Source organism: Ptiloglossa arizonensis, chromosome 1, assembly GCF_051014685.1.
Source record: "Ptiloglossa arizonensis isolate GNS036 chromosome 1, iyPtiAriz1_principal, whole genome shotgun sequence".
Lineage (NCBI taxonomy): Eukaryota > Metazoa > Arthropoda > Insecta > Hymenoptera > Colletidae > Ptiloglossa > Ptiloglossa arizonensis.
Window position 1 is genome coordinate 10,815,507 of NC_135048.1, and position 18,672 is coordinate 10,834,178.

The 18,672-nt window shown below is 34.9% G+C and overlaps 4 protein-coding genes and 2 long non-coding RNA genes across 20 annotated transcripts; 3 read left to right on the forward strand and 3 right to left on the reverse strand.

The window, feature by feature from the left end:
- Nucleotides 1-15: 15 nt before the first annotated feature.
- On the reverse strand, nt 16-3,011 carry LOC143145706 (integrator complex subunit 12). Of its 7 annotated transcripts, none has more exons than XM_076309368.1 (5): nt 2,485-2,799; nt 1,635-1,815; nt 1,019-1,387; nt 808-880; nt 18-712 (listed from the first exon to the last, which is right to left on the reverse strand). In XM_076309368.1, exons 2-5 carry the CDS (start codon nt 1,791-1,793, stop codon nt 507-509), a joined length of 807 nt encoding a protein of 268 aa, XP_076165483.1. In that variant the 5' UTR covers nt 1,794-1,815; nt 2,485-2,799; the 3' UTR covers nt 18-506. The 7 variants fall into 7 exon arrangements, with proteins under 7 accessions (XP_076165456.1, XP_076165483.1, XP_076165512.1 ...); XM_076309397.1 differs by lacking the exon at nt 2,485-2,799 and adding an exon at nt 2,234-2,457; XM_076309359.1 differs by lacking the exon at nt 2,485-2,799 and adding an exon at nt 2,112-2,240.
- Nucleotides 2,698-12,115, forward strand: Lgs (BCL9 domain-containing protein legless). 2 transcript variants are annotated; one of them, XM_076309141.1, is made up of 7 exons: nt 2,698-3,923; nt 4,036-4,274; nt 5,049-5,334; nt 5,485-5,843; nt 5,985-6,447; nt 6,707-6,878; nt 6,982-12,115. In XM_076309141.1, exons 1-7 carry the CDS (start codon nt 3,638-3,640, stop codon nt 8,882-8,884), a joined length of 3,708 nt encoding a protein of 1,235 aa, XP_076165256.1. In that variant the 5' UTR covers nt 2,698-3,637; the 3' UTR covers nt 8,885-12,115. The 2 variants fall into 2 exon arrangements, with proteins under 2 accessions (XP_076165256.1, XP_076165248.1); XM_076309133.1 differs by having other exon boundaries at nt 2,700-3,923; nt 6,671-6,878; nt 6,982-12,114.
- Nucleotides 4,727-6,950, reverse strand: LOC143145765 (uncharacterized). Its single transcript, XR_012991762.1, has 3 exons — nt 5,983-6,950; nt 5,709-5,825; nt 4,727-5,579 (listed from the first exon to the last, which is right to left on the reverse strand). It is a non-coding gene; the product is annotated as an uncharacterized LOC143145765 (long non-coding RNA).
- On the reverse strand, nt 9,827-13,634 carry LOC143145734 (zinc finger Ran-binding domain-containing protein 2). 7 transcript variants are annotated; one of them, XR_012991759.1, is made up of 8 exons: nt 13,008-13,628; nt 12,408-12,460; nt 12,167-12,248; nt 11,706-12,036; nt 11,517-11,608; nt 11,415-11,453; nt 10,753-11,246; nt 9,828-10,254 (listed from the first exon to the last, which is right to left on the reverse strand). XR_012991759.1 is itself a non-coding variant. In XM_076309427.1 (8 exons), exons 1-7 carry the CDS (start codon nt 13,079-13,081, stop codon nt 11,204-11,206), a joined length of 714 nt encoding a protein of 237 aa, XP_076165542.1. In that variant the 5' UTR covers nt 13,082-13,629; the 3' UTR covers nt 9,834-10,951; nt 11,166-11,203. The 7 variants fall into 7 exon arrangements, 5 of the variants coding, with proteins under 5 accessions (XP_076165559.1, XP_076165526.1, XP_076165568.1 ...); XR_012991760.1 differs by having other exon boundaries at nt 9,830-10,189; XM_076309427.1 differs by having other exon boundaries at nt 9,834-10,951; nt 11,166-11,246; nt 13,008-13,629.
- A 402-nt stretch (nt 13,635-14,036) lies between these two features.
- LOC143145760 (uncharacterized) lies at nt 14,037-15,099 on the forward strand. The gene is made up of 2 exons (XR_012991761.1): nt 14,037-14,452; nt 14,542-15,099. It is a non-coding gene; the product is annotated as an uncharacterized LOC143145760 (long non-coding RNA).
- A 1,572-nt stretch (nt 15,100-16,671) lies between these two features.
- Nucleotides 16,672-18,632, forward strand: LOC143145675 (ubiquitin-fold modifier 1). 2 transcript variants are annotated; one of them, XM_076309281.1, is made up of 4 exons: nt 16,672-16,846; nt 17,025-17,081; nt 18,319-18,449; nt 18,516-18,632. In XM_076309281.1, exons 1-4 carry the CDS (start codon nt 16,842-16,844, stop codon nt 18,584-18,586), a joined length of 264 nt encoding a protein of 87 aa, XP_076165396.1. In that variant the 5' UTR covers nt 16,672-16,841; the 3' UTR covers nt 18,587-18,632. The 2 variants fall into 2 exon arrangements, with proteins under 2 accessions (XP_076165396.1, XP_076165387.1); XM_076309272.1 differs by lacking the exons at nt 16,672-16,846; nt 17,025-17,081; nt 18,516-18,632 and adding an exon at nt 17,089-18,144 and having other exon boundaries at nt 18,319-18,451.
- Nucleotides 18,633-18,672: the final 40 nt, after the last annotated feature.

Sequence of the window (18,672 nt, forward strand, 5' to 3'; positions counted from 1 at the left end):
TCTTCTTAAAATACCTATAACCGTATACAATCCTCAGGAAAGTTTTCTTTCGTGTAATTCTATTTTAGTCGGAGGTTTAGTTGGACATACACTTCAATAATAATCTATATTTGTATTTAAATGAACTTACATTTGTACCAAAAATTATATTTTTCAGTTAAAAGTTATAATAACAAATTACATCATGTGGTTTTACATTTTTTGTAGCAAATTTAATTAAAACAATGTAAAATATAAAATTTGTAAGCTTCACATACAACTGAGTACTTCTGAATACTGATTCTGTGCAGTTTGATACAAAATTGATATTACATGTTTAAAGACCACTTATACGCTCTTTGGCATAAAACAGTATAGTTTTTTTCATCGCTATCAGTACTCAACATTAATTATAATTATGACTATGTTCTTTAATTACTTATCATCTCATAAAGTTGGTATTATAAAATTCGTTTAAATTTCTTCTATGTTATAAAATATTGTCAACATTCATATAATTGAAAATCTCATTCTATGCCTGACTTAATTTTATATAATAGTGACTTTTCCTGAGATTTTGTTGAAGACAATGCTGGTGAACTGGACGAAGAATTTTTTGAACTTGGTGCAATATTTGTACTTCGTTTGTCTTGCTTTGCTTTCTTCATCATATCTTTTAATCTTCTGTCTGCACTTATAATATGAATATTTGGTGTAACCTTGTTTCCACCACCTATTTAAAAATATAATAATTATTCCAAGAAAATCAAATACATTTGTGCCCTACATATATAAGATAATAGTGTTCAATGCTAATATTGAATTTACTTGTGTTCGACTTTTTCTGTTCTTTGGGTTTACTTTCTATCACTGTTTTTGGTGAACTCCTTTCTTTTGAGACCTTTAAATAAAAGGAAATGTAAATTACAGTAATTGCCTTTGGCTGTAAAGTAATATTCATTTTTTAAAGACTTTTTAATAGAAACAAGAAAAATAATACAAAGAAGCCATAAATTGTAATGTGAGTGAATACACACACCTGAGACTTTGAACAATTCGAGCAATACCACACCAATCCTGGAACATCTATTTGTGAGTCTAAAATATGGGGAACATGACATTCTTGATGATATAAAGAATGGCATTCTAAACATTCTACAAGTCTGTTCCTTGCACCAACATCCATTCCTTTGCAAATAACACATGTGAGATCATCCTCTAATATTTCTAAGGCTAATGTATTATCAGTCTGTATAATATCAGGTGGTGTGTCGCGTGTTGGTAGATTTACAGGAGAACTGTTTTTACTCGATTTGCTCGAATGTTTAGAAGACGATCCAGAGCTTTTACTTTTTTTACTGCTGCTGCTGCTGCTATGATCACTTAGCACTGGTTCCTCCATCATGTACTGAAAAACAGAATACTGAAGAAATACAAGTATAGGAAGTATATGATAATGATGGTGCATACAGAGGGAGCAAGTACTGGATATCTTTTTACGTGAACGAAATCTCCTATGCTTCACGAGTGCCCTGATATCAGAACTAACTCTGTAAGTATAATATCTTTAATTAATATAAATTGCTTCAATTCAAGTACTTTTTCTTGGTAACCCTGTGTACTGCGATAAGTTTTATTAGATACTCTCTGATTACCTTTTTATGTAATACATTTGATAACATTTTAGATGGTCCATATTTTTGTTTAATAGCTTCATCTAAAAGTGCTCGTAATTGTTCCGCAGAGTCTTTATTAGTGGAATGTAAAAGGTGTAAACCTTGCATAAATTGAGGATCTAACTCCAACTGTGACATTTTTCAACAAGCTTATTTTAATCTGTAACATATCAAACATTTATGTAAGAAATTTTTCTACAATATAAACGTTATAAATTTTTTACCATGTTATAAATGTCTTTTACTTTTATTATGCAGAGTATGCCTAATCAATAAATAAAATATCATAGGTTATATTTGTCATAATTGCAACTTGCATAATATACCTATATCTACTTCAGTGTATTAAATTAAGCGATATAATAAATTAATAAATACTGGTTTTAAACAACCGTTTAATCGCGAATCTTCAAATGTACCAATGAGAAAATACATACTTTCTCATGATATATTTACCTATCGTTTTCTTTATTACATTTAAATAGCTACGATTTATTAATACATCGCGATCATAAGTTCTGATTTATTATAATTATAATTTTCAAACTTTTACGGTGTTTAGAGATCGATCAACTAACGTTAATAATGTTTTGTTTGAAGACATATATAACATTCGGTCTTTAAATAATACATAAAACACGCATTTCAAATACGCGGAGCAAAGAATTTTTATTTCAGTCACACGAGATAGATAATACAATTATAACTTATAATAGATCACGAGAATTTAAGCTTCTTTCTTCATATCATATTCTTTCAACCAACGCCCACAATACGTCTATTATTTTCACGTAATTTAAACGTTATGCACGAGAAAGTTATTACGTACACACGCCTTTTGCATCTCTTGACCAAACGTTTATTTTTTTCTCCGGCGTCGTCGTTTTCGATTTTAAAAATACCGCCTTGAAAGTATAACCATATACGGAAACCGTACCGTTCCCCGCGTAGGTAAAAAGTAACGAAAGTTAAAAGAACCCAGGCACTGCTGTCGCACGATTCGTCCCTGCCCTCGCTTATTCCAAATTTAATTTCACAGAGTTTTGATTCTGTGTAAAATAAATGCGCGGCCCCTGTCTAGGGAGATATCTCTGTGGAATATAAGTCCGCTTTGCCAAGGGAACGGACAAAGGTATGCGCTTGGTATGTGGATACTCACGATAAAGGTGCGAAAGAATGGTGAAAATACAAGCAAAGAAAGACCAAAATAGTAACCCTGCGGGCGATCGAGTGTAAGGGAACGAGTCAAGTACGCCTGGGTGCGCTCTTCTTTCCATCTTTCTCTGCATCGCGGAAAGTCATATGAACGCTTCCTTGTTGTCTCGAGGCGCGTTAAAACGATGTCTAACTTTCGACGGGCGGTTGGCAGCCGTGCGTAAAAGAAATAAATAATCAAAGCGACCATGAAGTGACAAATAAAGTTGGAGAACAATGCTCGCGAATGGCAAGGAAATTTGAGTGCAGCGTGCATTGGCCCCCGTTCTATGTTTTGGATACGTCTTACGCGGTTACAACGTGGTGTTCCGTGCGAGATTAGAACCGGAGGCGCGCTATGTACTCGCCGCGGAGACGGGGCTGACATTTAGAATATTTTCATCGTTCCCGATACCTTCGTGGTATTGGTCTTGCTATCGTGTTCCTGTATCAGTCGCCCGCTGACAACCGAGATTCCTCCATGCGTTGGAATCCGATTCCGCGGTTGGCCCGATTAAATGACTGAAAACGTGCGGAACCGACGGTCACCAGAACATTTACCATCGGAAAAATAACAAATCTACGGACATGCCTTCCACGAGAACGGTATTGTGCACCGTTCTTTAAGGACACGTTCTCACACGGTACCGGTCAACGATATTTCGTTGTTAACCTCAACGATTCATATGCATCGTTACTCCGCACGCTGCGGACGATAGTGGCCATGCGTCTGATTTTTATACAGCTGACCAAGGTCTGACAGGATAATCCTTTAAGAAGCTTCAAACATGAAAACAGAAAAGAAGCCCAGTGAACCAAGTTGCGTACCTACCACTGTTGTCAAAGAGGAGCCTGACACGGATCCAGTGAAGATCAAGGAAGAAGGTACCGGAGGTAATAATGATGATACAACTGGAGAGGATACAACAGAGTGTCCGAGGGATCCTTGTTTGGATCCTTCTAATGGAGAAGGTACACTGCCAGGAGAAAATCAAAATAATAACACAAATCAGCCAATTTTGAATTCTGTGAAGCAAGAAGGGGATCACAACAATCCCACGGATGATTTACCTGGTATGAATAAATTTATTTTATAAAATAAGTTATATTTCAACAATTATATTCTTTAGTTAATTTACTTTTGGGAATTCTTATACAATTATTTATGTTATTTGTTTCCTTATAGATTGTAGTGGCAATGTAATCAATGCGGATGGAATTCAGCCACTAGTTAGTAATGTTCTTGGGAAACAAATGGGAACTAGTACAGGAAGTGGTGAAGCTCAATATATGCAACAACAAAGTCAGATTTTTGTATTTTCTACAACATTAGCGAACAAAGGTGCAGATGCAGTGTTGCAAGGGCAATATCCATCGATTATTGCTTATCATTGTGCACAGCCAGGCACTAAAAAGTATTTAGAGGTATGTACAGAAGTTGTAGACAAAGTTTTTATTGCGGTTGCATTTATTAATCCTCGTATGAAGGGCCATAATGACCAATGGTCAGCTCTTGCATGATTTTTATTAGGTCCTATACATACAAATCCAATGTCCTGCTGGAACATATACTTATAGGAGCTTTCATTCCATTGATTTATTTATTTTATTATTATTATTATTATTACTATAATAAAAAGTAGTAAGGATAAGAAAATGTTTTATTATTTCTATTGGTAATAAATAATATTTATTAACTTTCTTTACATCTAATACATAAAACTGTTCTTTCACATATACAATGGTTATTAAAAATATAATTATTGCAGTTGTTGCATTTTGTACTAAAATAATTGTATAAAAATTTATAAAAATAAATGTATAAAAAACTATAAAAATGTATAATATAAAATAAAAAACTTTTTTCGTATAACTTTTTACTACAAATAACACACTGAGATACTTTTAACTGTTTGCTACAACTCTTTCTTCTACATTGACTTGTGTGTGAAATACATAGTTTGTTCAGAGGTATGTATATGTAGCAAGAAACTAAACATGTTCCAATTGTTGAGTACCAGCAATGGTATAAAAAATACTATATTTCTGAATGAATTGTGATATAATCGCGTCGTTATCGCTAAATGGTAGTTACTCAATTGAAGACATTCACGTATGTTACCACTTCAGAATGGGTCATTGCTAACCCAATCATTGTCATGGAAGAGTTGATGTAATATTATAATATTATCATTCTAGAAACATCCGAATAAAGTAAACCAGTTTCGTCAGAATCCCGCGCAATGGTTAAACAATCTTGCAATGATGAAACAGAAAGGTCATCAAGGAGGTACAAATAATACCTTTCCAAATGAACAACCTCCTGATCTGCCAGCCCTTGATCCAAATGCTCCGCCATTCTGGAATGAACAACCCAATTTAAGAAATTTAAATGGTGGTAATTCTCTTGGTAATTCTGAACCATCTTTGGATGATGCAAATATAGACGTGCCTTGCCTTGTACCAAGCTCACCTGGTAATTCAGGTAATAATTATTTACATTCACATTTAATACTGTAGCTGAGAAGTGAAAGTTATATAGCTAATATTTAAATACAGTTTGTACACTTTTATTTCTTTTGCATGTACTTGTTTTTATTTACTTTACATTATTGAAATATATTTTTTATTACAGCAAATCCACAACCTCCTAGTAGTACTGCAATGGGTCATAGTCCCAATTTATTAGGAGGTACCACTAGCCCAGGTCCAGGCAGTTTACAACCATCACTGCAAGGTGTTAAAGTTCCAGATGAAAATTTAACTCCGCAACAAAGGCAACATAGAGAAGTTCAATTAGCAACCATAAGGAAAATGCAAATGATGTTATTTCCTGAACATAAAGAAGAATCTACTAACGCATTAGATGCAACACAAGGAACAGCGGTATCATCGTGCCCTCCAACAAATGTTCCTTCAGTTGTACCAACTCAGTGCCCTCCAACCATGGATTGGCATAAATTACAGCATCAGTTTCTGGATGGAAAAAACAAGGTAAAATAATATAGAAGATAATGCTTGAAAAGAATGATAAGAATATAATTAGAAAATATTAGAAGCTTCAATAATGTTTTGAATTAGGAATGTAGTTGCGTAATAATTGTAATGTTAATCTAATTTTTATTTGTATTACAGGCCAGTGTAGGAAGTCCTGGTGCTGGTGTTCCGTTACGTGGCGCTGGCATGGTTGGAGTTCCACGTAGTCAAGGACCACCGCCTCCATATCATCAAACAACCCGATCTGCGAGTGTGCCAATTGCAATACAAAGTCCAAATCCATCCTCACCCAATAATCCAACTAGTAATTTGTCGTTACCATCGCCTCGTGCAAGTTCAGCATTAAATTCACCTGCAGACTGCAACAGACAGTTTCAACTTAGCAATCAGAGAACGAGCCATTTACCAGGACAAAGTCCAACCAGTCAAGATTCTCCAAATCCAACAGTTGGAAATGCAACAGCCGTATCTACAACAAGACTAAACCACAGCAATCCAGGCACGCCGGTTTCTCATTCACACATCTCAACACTTAGTCCCAGTGGAACGACTGCTCAGAAAGATTCTTCTTTAGACTTCCCTGCCAGTCAACCACCAAACGGTAAGTTGTACGATAAAGCAATTATTTTATTGATACAATTAGCTGAATTACTGTTTAAGTGCTGTTTCATACATTGGATAATATTTTACGTTAAATTGCACTCAAAGGATCTTAATACAAGAACTAAGTAACAATGGTTATTATAATATTATATAGAATATTTTAAAAGTTCACTGCTTAAACATTATGCGGTGAATTGATCGTGTTATATGTTACAACATAGTGGATGGTATGTTTTGCCGCACGCTGCAATCCTTAGCCCAGCAAAAGCAGCAACATGCTGGAGCAGTGAATGCAGCAGGTGTTAAGGAAGCCAACCTGATGCCAGTTCCAAGTCCTCAACAGATTCAATATCTCAACACATTTGAGGGTCAGGAATTGACTATACAAAAACAACCAAATACAAGTCTCAAGGATGGCAATTTGTCTACGTAAGTACATAGATTTGTTTTATTATCCAAAACCAATTCTTTTTTATCAGCAATTATTTAATCGAATGTTGGTATTTAATTGTACCTCATCTGGTATGTTTAGAAACACGGGCAGCAACACTGAGATACCCAACAGAATTTTGTCAGGAAGTTTGGACAGCAGTAATCAGTTTCCTGCTAGATCTGAGGGTGCAAGCCCAGTTCAAATGGATAGCATGAACCGTGGCTTCACAGGTTCTTTGCACAGTCCGCATACTCCTCATACTCCGCATACACCCGGTAACGGTGCTCCGCATACTCCGGTTGATCCTGGAAAACCTGGAAATAAATCAAGTGCAAGTGCACAAAGTAGTCCTGCACCGCATAATACAAACATGCCGGACAGTATGGGCCCTCCAAGAACAATACCAGCATCACCTACTACAAAACCTGACACATCTCCACCATCGATAAAAGATACTCAACAGCAGCAAACGCAATCTCAGCAACAGCAGCAACAGCAGCAACAGCAGCAACAGCAGCAACAGCAGCAACAGCAGCAACAGCAGCAACAGCAGCAACAGCAGCAGCAGCAGCAGCAGCAGCAGCAGCAACAGCAGCAGCAACAGCAGCAGCAATCGCAACAACAGTCAACGGTAGTGAATTCAAATAATTCAGGAAATCCAACGGTAGTACCTCCGTTAGGGGGAGGACCAGGCGCCTCCTTCCCTTGCGGTAGACCATCTATAAACGTGAGTCAACCTTCAGACAATGTGCCTCTTAATCCCAACAATATCGGAGGGCGACTCGGCAGTTTAACCGCCATGAGTACAAATCACTTTGATCCTATAACTTCCTTGGCTCAAATGAGTCAACAACTCACTAATACGGCAGCTAGTAATTCATTGGGTAACGAAGGACCTATACATTCTGGCAACACCGGAATGATGCAATTTGGAAACCCACACGGCATGCATATGATGCAAATGGGCAGCGAAATGAATGGAAGTTGTCACATGGGTGGTCCAACCAGCGAACCAGGCGAAGTAGGAGGAATGTGTATGGGTCTTGCGGGACCACCAACCAGTTACAGTCCTACGACTTCGCACACAGGAAGTCCTGGTGTACCTAGTAAAATGGGGCATCCTATCATGGGTCATGGTATGATGAGTGGCCATTCGGGTAATGCAGGTGGTGCGTATCCGGGTGGCGATCCTCATGCACCATCGCCAAGATTAATGACAGGACACCTAACTGGTCCTAGTCCTTACAATGGGGCGAACGTTCAAGTGAAACCTAGTGCCCCGAACACGATACAATATTTACCGGCAAGGCCCAACGTTGGTCACACACCTAGAGGACCGCCAAGTTTGGACTTCCTTCATCGATTCACGAATCCCTTGTCTAATTTAGAATCAAAGATGGGCACACCCTCTGTAAATCTTCAGTACTTCCCGAACGGTTGTGTACCAAATAGTATGGGCCCGCATAGTGGCATGCCATCAACCATGAGTGGTGGACTTCCCGGCATGGGAGGCTCTCCGAGGATGGATGGACAATCAATGAATACGTCGGTTGGTGTACATCCTTCGATGAGACCCGTCGGCAACATGAGACCTCAGCCTAATTTAATGCGAATGCAACATATGGTTGGTGGAGGCGTCTTTCCAGGCAGTTCGATGGATCCAGATAAAGTCTTCCCACCTGACATGGTGTCGCAAGTTCCCAGTCAACCCAACCCGGGCATGTATGTGTCCGGCAGCAAAGGTAGTCCTATGGGATTAGGACCTCCTCCCGAGGCGACTCAACCACTACCACCGAGCATGGGTGGTGCTACTAGTAATTTCAAAAACAGCCCGTTCGTCGGTAGTGGGCCTAGCATGTCGGATCCAAACTATGCTCAACAATTCCACAACTTCCAACAGCAACTTTACGCCACCGGTACGAGGGGTAGTGGGCCACCACATCCTAATTTACATCCACCACCAAACTCGCATTCGCATCAGCAGTTTTTCATGCCCAAATAAAACATATGCTCGATCGAGAGAAAGAGAGATATATATCGTAACGGCGATGATTACGATCGTGGTGGCCTTTTTGGTGTCCTTTCAACGATTACGTTTACCGGGGACATAGCCTGATCCGATCATGAGAACATGAATATTTCTGGAGAGTGTACACTTTATTATTAAATTAAGCGATCTTGTAAAGGACAGAGATATGTCGAATTTGTTAAGGTTCTAATGTTGATGTGATGATAATTATCAAGAATAATTATACGTAACCGTTTTACCGTAATGGTTACCGCGACTGGCGTGTAACGAGACGCTTTTCTCGTTCAATTCTTTATTTACGGTGTTGTTTATGTACGTGTTATAACCGATAAGCGTCTTGAATTCATTGAATCACGACATTAAGTCGCTTCAATGTCTTGCGTCTCCGAACCTGTTCCGAATCGTCTTATAAGAGTATCGGTTTTTCGTATCAGAATTCTCTGTAAATTCGAAACTTTTACGAAACAAAAAAGTCGTGTAAGGTACATTTACGCGATCGTGTAAATACTGATGTAAAATCTGGTTTCTTCGTAGTAATCGTTATTTCGTCGATCGGAATATACGGTAGTAACTAAACGAAAAAAAAACGTTGCTAGAGACTCGTGGATCATTAAAACGAAAAGTAAGGAAAAAGTAAAGGCGGATATATATTGTATCTCCTCTTCCTTTATTGTTCGAACAATTGCTCGTGATAAAGTAATTGTGCGAGAATTAACGAAGTATTCGAAGGAGTGACGCAAAATGATATACGCCGGTGAACATAATTCATCATCCTTCCTCTTTATCATTAAATACTTAAAAAAAAAAAAAAAAAACGCAGTCAAGCAAGCTCAAATTCATAATTGTACATATATACGATATACATATTATATATATATATATATATTATATATATATTATATATACCTGTTGCAACATACTCCTTGCAGTATCGCCCGTCCCTTCACCTCCCCCTCACCGTTCCCTTGTGACCAACAAACTGTGCATAATCATGACCCCACGTAGTTTATGATAATAAGAAGAAAGAAGAGTAATTGACTAAGAACAATTATGTTGTTGATGAATGATTTTTATTATAAATGAAAAATAAAGATATTTACAAGAAGTCAGTATCAGAATTGATCGATAATGGGTTTTCGTAGCGGTATCTGAGAGCGGGCATCGGAGTTTTTTGATACGTTTACTTTTCGCCTGACTGAACAAGCGCAGGCTTCGACATGGTAAATAATCTCATGTCAGGATTTTCAATTAAGCAGGCTGCTTCCAGCTTACTCGGATCTGTGATAGTCAAAGCAAGAAAATGTATCCTTTTTCTCTTCATTCCGAAGACATCAAATACATATCTGTATTCATTAGGGAATGATTCTTTTAATACTACATTACGTTTATTTAATTGTTAGAGTTACGCATGGAAGAGAGAGAAGAGAGAAAGTGATCGAGGCGACAGAAATAAACATACGAGAAAAAAAATTTTTTTTCGAAGCAGCTTGAGGCAATATTAAGCGAATCGTGACGTATGGCTACGAGAGCGTCGTGCGTTTGTGATAACGTAATTAGAAGTTTTAAGATGTGGCAATGATAGAGAGCTTTCACGGAGACTTTATACGTTTGAATTAGTTAGAAATAAGATTTCTTCTACGAATTCGTAATGCAGCTTTTACAACGAGTCGTGTAACATCGTCCATAGAGTTATATTAGAATTACAGGTTTCATATCTTTTTTTTTCTCCTGTTCCTTTTTTACTTTACTAGCGAAACAATTCTACCTGCGCCAAATACTTTTACGAATTTCCGCATTACTATGCAATATTTAGGACGATATTGCGCAAATAGGTAACCTACATTTCACTCTCCATCCAGAGTCAACGAAGCTATGATTTCAATCACAAATGTAAAGCTTATTGTTAATCGATTCCCTTTGCAATAAGTCATATATTGTCCATCACTTTATCCAAAGGTGCTCACTAAATCACTAAATTTGTTGCGTTGTGTACATCTCTTAGTTTGCCGAGCAATTTTCGCTCTTGGGATTTCTTCTCACCTGTAAAAAACCATTCATTTAACAAACAATTATACTTTAATCCCTTCGGGTTTACTAAATCTATATATCTTCCTCTTTAACCATGCCATTATAATCTAACATCTACTGGTCTATAATAAAATATGATAGAGTACACTTTCTAAAGACACAAAGCAAAAGTATTGTTTAGCAATCTCATTGATACTGCAATTCATTGTCACAATCAATTTTATACCCGAAACCCAAGTCAAACCTTTCCTTCTGCGAAGCATCTCATTGACTGGATGTTCCCGAGTCGCGCCAGTCGTCTCTATCTCTGTAAAAACGTTACGATTGTGTAGAAACATTTGTTAACACTTTCTCACCGACTAAGTACTTATACTTCTTCGAATTGTTTAATAATAATAAAAATTATCATTAACTATGTCAGCAAACTTCTCCACAATTGTATAGTTCTTTCATTTTACTTTACTATCGCTATTACCTTGATTGCTCTTCCGAAGACGCAGTGCTCCCATTTGTACTGAAAATTAAGAGTGTGTAATATACTAATTATTAAAAAAATATCAATCGTGTGAAAATTTACTTTTTCTTTAATGCAAAATCGTCCCACTCGCTAAGATCGTATTTGGATAAGTCGCCATCTTCTTCGTCATCGTCCTCCTCTTCATCTTCTTCCTGAAATTTAGAATGTGCTTAGTTAATTTTTTTTTTGTCAGGAGGTTTAATGCATGTTTGTCGGAGAAGTAAGCATACGCGTATACACTAAAATTACATTTTCTTCATGTCGGTCTTCTTCGTTCTCAGCATCCCTTTCATCTTCATCTTTAGATTTATTACGCGGAGGACTGCTATACCTAGAGTCTTTAGAATCATCATCCGATCGATTTTCGAGTCTTCGCTTCTTTCTGCGACGTCCAAATTCGTCATATTCGTCATCATCGTCTCTTCTTTCTTTATATTCAACTACTCCTCGGTCATTATATCCTCCTCCATATCCTGTACGTTCCTCAATTTCTCCAAACTTTGGTGCATTACACATGTTGCATTGTTGTCTGCGAGCCCAGTTTACATTTCCACACTTGCTACATTGCCAATCATCAGCACTAAAACATTTAAGAAAGCTTTAGCATAGGATCATTAACTTGCCTTGTTATCTATCAATTTATATTATTTATTACTTGTAAATATTCTATAAAAATATATGATGCATTAAAAATTAAAAGTAATATATACCTGAACAATCCCCTACTTTTCTCTGCAGCTGCTTTTCCAATTTCTTGTCCTAACTTTTTTTTCTTAGGGCATTCTCCTCTGTCTGCATGAAATTATGTTTTATTAACAGATGTATATCAAATTGATTTCACTACTAGCAAAACAACAATGAAATTATAATAACCAATTACTGAAAAAATGTTACTTTAAGCTAAATTATTAAAAAACTGTTTCATACATTACCATATCAAATGTTATATACCTTTTCCACATCGATTACAAGAGTTTCGTCTTGCAAAATTTACATTGGCACATCTGAAAGATCAAATACTTTTAATGTACCATCTTGGATAACAATTGGCATAGTAATGATTGAACAATTTTCTAATGAATTTAATATCTTGAATTTTCAACAACCCTTTAACCCTTTGTATAGAAATTTTCTTTTCTATCCTAAATGAAATGTTTTTTACTTTATGTTTCAAATGCAAAGTGAGCTTTAATACTATAGGCATTAAAATAAAAACAAGTCTAATTTAAAGAAATGTTGCAGACATGGAATTGATAGTCTCAAACAATGTTACTCATCGATTAAATCTATTCATCTGACATTTGACAGTGTTATCAAAGTAATGTTATTACATATTAAATAATTTATCATGATATTAATAATGTCACTATCTGGTTATGTGGTCTCAAATTAAATGTCATTATCATTTACTAACTAATTGTTATATTGATACAGCGGGGTCAACAACAAGTAGTGTTGTAATGTACGAAATTCAATTACAATATATAAATCTCGTCTCACATAGAAAAGAAAACTATGAGTTTTACGAGACGTTACTATGAAATTACGTACTGAGAATCAGGGCATATCCAATCCCCGTCATTAACATTACGTTGATTTTCATCGTCTACTTTACTATTATCCATTTTGCGTTCGCTCTTATCGCCTGCAAGTAAGGTTGACGACTATTCTCTATCGCACTTGCATTTGATTCTTAGCTGGACGTTATTTTTCAGCGTATCTAACCTTTACAGTGACGTTACTTATTTTATCGCTGATGTCGCGTAAAGAGAATTATTTCTCTGAGGTTTTTTGACGTACAGCTTATTATAACGCGTTCTACGCGCTACCAGCTATTGCATTATGTCGCGGATACAAATTGATGCACCGAAACTATGGAGTGCAATACGCTATAAGTGCAACATTAACGGCACAATCACAGCGCTTACGAAGCGATAAGCCATAACGTGGCGGTTCTGAAGCACTACTCAAGTGACGCCTCACAAACGTATCACCAGATGGTTCTGAAGAGTAGACAATTCTCGCAAGTACAATAGCACCAACTCCTTCGCAACGAAATTCTTATATCTCCACAAAGGTCCTTTAATTGTCGTTGAAGGGAATACGACACATCAAACGTATTCCCTTCTTTTCGACAAGTTTTTAATTGTCACGTGATTGAAATACATTAGTTACGATTTCTAATAGGTTAATAATCCAATGAACACATCATTATTTATTAACTATGTATCATTGCATTTTAATACACTTACGTGTATGTAATTTAAATAAAATATGTCAAATATTGTTTACATACATCAGAATTCATTCTCAAAATGACACTGTAGATACGATATTTATCAAAATTTATTTACTTGATTGGTAACTTATTATAAATTTAGAATACTTTGGGATTGCTAACTATTATTTATTAATTATGTGTCATTGTGTTTTGAGAATGAATTTCAATACCTGTAATTTAGATATAATAAGAAACTTTAAATATCATGAGATAATTGTCATTAACACTTAATATCGACTCAGGTTACATACACATAAGTTACATGCACGAAAATCTATTCTTAAAACAAAATGATTGTATATTTAATAAATAACAATTTAATCCTTAGATCGGTGACCTATTATGAACTTTAAATGTGGCAAAGTTGATGGTAGAATATTGTTCTTATTTCATAGACACTCGTATTTAAAATGCATGTATCGGGATTCATTTTCGAAGCGTAATGAAATGTATTTAATAAATAATAGTTTAATCCTTAGATTGATAATCTATAAAGAAACTGAGCAATGCAATGATACTAGCCATCTAGTGGTAAACGAATCGAACTAATTTTAAATCCTTTAATAGTACCATCATCGATAAAACGTCCAAGTTTGTAAAGAATTAGTTTCCTTTTGATAACTAGATGACGCCACCAATTTATGTATACTGACAAATTTTACTTTTTTTCATGTCCATTCAAAGTTTTACATCTTTATAAGCATAATGTGCATTGGTAAGGTTGTAACTATTGACTTATGGACTAACACTGATCCAAAACTTATATGCTCAATCCTTTCACTCCTAACATCGACGAATTTCTAGATCACAGTTCCGACGTGCCAACTATAGTCAGCACACGTAACGTGTCGTCGATCCCAGCGCCGACTTTAGTCTGCTCTCAATACCTGACACTCTTAGACCATATTCGTAAAAATCAGTTGTGTATTATTTACAAAATGGACACTCGTGGCACACTTCTATATGAAAAGCACACTTGCGCATCTGTACACCGTAACGATAGGGTTAATAAATAAGCTAATACTAGAAAAAGTTTTGTGGCACCATCTACGATGAAATACACAATACCACAGAGTATTGAACAATCATATTTTTTACACAAAAATTTACGACTACAATAAAACATGTTTACTGAACCTAAAAACATCAATGTTTTCTCTCTTTATGTTTAAGAAATACTTTATGTTTCATATTTATATTATTAAATTTATATTTTGATTTGGACTTTGCATAACCGTTAATTGTATAAATGCCTAACCGTAAATTAGTAAATAACCATGAAATAATTTCATTGGATTTGTAAGATAATATAGGAATTCCAATTCTACTTGACTGTTGATTTCTTTTGCCTTTTTCAAATCAACCTGAATATATTGGGCTACACGGAACATTCAAGTTGTCTAAAACGATCGGTCTACTAGAAAATTCAGATTCATCTGAACTTTTTCGGTCCTGATGGACAAATCAAGTATTCACATACCCTTATGTTGCGGTATGTTAAGGTCACAAAATATTTTTCTCCCTTAATTTTAAGATATAAAATAGACAGTTTATCTTGAGAAAATCGGTGTCACAATCTAAAATATTGACCTTGTAAAATATCAGTGGTTTGAATTGATCTTTCCGTTCAAGAACGGTGATTTTGAAAATATATTTATCGATATCACTGAAATTGTTAAAAGTAGTAAAGAGAGAAAAATCGTCTCTATACAGGACGATTTAGAAATACATGTCCATACTTCAGGGGATGTACTTACTCATTCGGATGAATAAAAAATGTTCTTTGAACGTATGGCTTATATATCTTAATTTACTCATAATTAAAGATCACTTAAACAGATTTATTGAAGTACATCAGAATTACATAAATATACTTGAATTTGATTAAAATATTCAAAGTACCATATTATTGCATGTGTTACAAAAGTTAACATTTATGTTTGTATTAGTTTGGTATTACCCATAACAAATGATAATCCTTTGTTACGAGTGATACCAATTATAAGGTTCCAGTAAAAAGAAGTTGTTGCGAGTGGAGACTTAAAAGAGTGTAGATGGAATTAAAGTTTTACTAATCCCCCTTTACGTGCATTATAATCGAGATTCTAAACCGAAAAGATAGAAGGAATCAATGGTCTTGATCTTCTTGTTTAGTTCTGCCGAGCAATAACAATATTAAACAGAATGAAACAGAATTGGGAAAGACGTGATGCGACGCGAACTGTGGAGTTGGTTCTACTAGGTCGGTTCCGTTTTCTCTTAGTAAATCCGACTCAAAAGGAAGTGGCCGACGCCACCGAAAGAAGTGCCCCGTTTTTCCCGACTTCGCGCCGCGAGCCATTTAAACGCAGTCCACTTACACCAGTTAAAGTTAAATTTCGTTTCTTCGTAACTGTTTCGAGAAACCGATAATTCTTTTCAATCTTTAATTATAAGTAGTTTGCGTTGATACGAGTATTTGTTAAGGCAATTATATATGTACATCGTTGTTTTCGGAATAAAAATGCAATTTTTCTTACATGAACATATGTCAAAAACCATACGATTTTCGTTAAGAAAATGTTTTCTTATATCTAACCGTTTCCGAATCAGTTCTTCAGGGATCGAGCTTTGGAGGATAATTTCACCCCTTAAACTTGACTTACTATAATTACAGTTTAAAAATTATATGTATTTACTATTTTTGACTATTTTCTTCGAGCATGCAAATTTTTATTTAAACCGAAGCCGAACCATTAAAGGCCTTTTTTTGTTATAGTGAGTACCTTTTTGTTAGAGTGATACTCTAATTTAGTAATCATTTTATGCTTTTATAAGCAATATTTGAAATATCATATGTAGTATTAATATTTTTATACCAAAACCGACAGATAGATTTAGAAAGTAAATAAAAAAATCTGAATAAAAAAAATAAAAAGAAATGTAGTAGGAATATTTTGAATCGTTCACCGCTAAATGGCGCAATGAGTATGATTTTACCTGTTACAATCACGATCAAGTGTACCAGATTTATTTGAGGTTAATTTTACAATTTAGAGTGGTTTGAAGTGATTCGTCCGTATTGCAAGTCGAACAATTTTTTAATAAAACGATATTAAGAAAGGATGGCGTACGTATTCTGTTCGACCAAATCTTTTGAACGATAATAAAGAAACAACGCGTACACAAATCAATATATAACCTTGAAATGCATACACATTTTACCAAACATATATTTTAATAATATTTATAATTTAAATGGACAATGTTTATGAACAATTAGTGATGAGAACGTTAATTTGTTGCAGGTCCAAAGTCACTTTTAAAATAACTCTTACTTCTGATCCAAAACTGCCATTTAAAGTGTAAGTTCAGCAATTCTATGTGGGCTAGTAATTTATTATCAGTTATTGCGGCTGATGTAAAAAAAGAAACTAACATTTATTGAATTATTTATTTATATTTTCATGCAGACATGTCGGAATTAAATTTTCTTGAGATACTGAAAATGTTTGATATATTTCTTGCACTTTTAGAGAATTCTACTCTTAACAAAGATTTCAACACTGACAACATTGTCCAAGCCTTCCAATGTGCTCAGTTTATTGAATCTGCAATTACTAAAGCATATGAAATAGGCAAAGAAAATGTTCTTGAAAATCATCTGCACAATCATTGGTTAAAAGAAAATAGATCAAATTTATATATGTGTTCCGAATTGAAAAATGCCTGTGATAAATTGTTAGAAGTCTATATGAAAGATGCTGCTATTTCAAATGACATTGTGGATGAATTTTTGAAATTATATATTCAATATTGTGGCAGTGACAGATTAAATGATTTTCTTAGACATATAGTAATTAATGCAGTGTGTACGAATGTAGTCATAGAATCGTTCGAAAATCTAGGCGTATCAGATTCTGACATGCAGGATGAAGCTTTAATCGTGTCTTGGGAATTATCAATTGGCAATGGTAATCAATATGAGGTTTCAGAATGCATTCATAAAATGTTTGAAGATGGTTTCCATTTAAAACTTATTCAGTTTGCTGTTGATTTACACGATGAAAGTAAAATCAAACAATTAATCATTCAGCTGCTATCGAACAAACTTGTGGGAAACGATGTAAACATTTGTTTAGCTCTTACAAATATAAAGAAGAAGTCACTTTGGAAATTAATGCAAAGCAATTCAGAACTTTATACAAATTTTCTTGATGCTGTATTTTATTTTGCACGTTACATGAAACAAGTTCAAAATCATTGGACATCATACAGCGAATTTGAATATGTACATCTTCTTAAAGTAGTACGAATGTTGATAAATGGTCCTGCAGGAATTTCAAAAATAATATGCAACAGAATGCAATTAGTTAAAACACATCCCAATGGTACAATATGGCATAGAATTGAAAAGGATATTGAATGGTAATAGCATAATCCTTGTACAATCATTAAACAAGAAACGAGATCATATAAAATTATAACAAAATATATATGCATGTTGAATTGATATTGACTTTATTTCACATAATTTATTGCTATTTAATTCTTTCAAATTTATATTGAATAATTATCGATACTATGTACTTGTGATTGCAGACTTAGTGTGCCAGATAATACACCTTTCACTGCTGTATTAAAATTTGCTGCTGAAGAATTTAAAGTGTCACCAGCTACATCCGCAATAATTACAGATGATGGAATAGGTATTAATCCACAACAGACAGCAGGTGAATATAAAAGATATTAAGATGTAGAGAATCTTAAATATGCACATGTAATTTAATTGATTTCAGGAAACATTTTTCTCAAACATGGATCTGAACTTAGATTAATTCCTAGAGATCGAGTTGGATATGGTAGATGATTACAGAAGTTGTTATAAAAGAAATGCATTGCTTTCATAAACTGTACATCTGTGTATAAATTATTTCCTAAGATATAGTTTTCACT

Bases quoted from the DNA above. Each gene is read 5' to 3' on its own strand.
- LOC143145734 (XM_076309411.1), bottom strand. From the start codon at position 13,081: ATGGATAATAGTAAAGTAGACGATGAAAATCAACGTAATGTTAATGAC. The intron at 11,609-11,705 runs GTAATTTTAGTG...TCTAAATTTCAG, and splicing joins AAGACCGACATGAAGAAAAT to GAAGAAGATGAAGAGGAGGA. The intron at 11,454-11,516 runs GTAAATTTTCAC...CTTAATTTTCAG, and splicing joins GATTTTGCATTAAAGAAAAA to TACAAATGGGAGCACTGCGT.
- LOC143145706 (XM_076309341.1), bottom strand. From the start codon at position 1,696: ATGAAGCTATTAAACAAAAATATGGACCATCTAAAATGTTATCAAATG. The intron at 1,530-1,634 runs GTAATCAGAGAG...TTATACTTACAG, and splicing joins CAAATGTATTACATAAAAAG to AGTTAGTTCTGATATCAGGG. The intron at 881-1,018 runs GTGTGTGTATTC...TTTTATTTAAAG, and splicing joins CGAATTGTTCAAAGTCTCAG to GTCTCAAAAGAAAGGAGTTC.
- Lgs (XM_076309133.1), top strand. From the start codon at position 3,638: ATGAAAACAGAAAAGAAGCCCAGTGAACCAAGTTGCGTACCTACCACT. The intron at 5,335-5,484 runs GTAATAATTATT...TTTTTATTACAG, and splicing joins AAGCTCACCTGGTAATTCAG to CAAATCCACAACCTCCTAGT. The intron at 6,879-6,981 runs GTAAGTACATAG...TGGTATGTTTAG, and splicing joins AAGGATGGCAATTTGTCTAC to AAACACGGGCAGCAACACTG.
- LOC143145675 (XM_076309272.1), top strand. From the start codon at position 17,192: ATGTCGGAATTAAATTTTCTTGAGATACTGAAAATGTTTGATATATTT.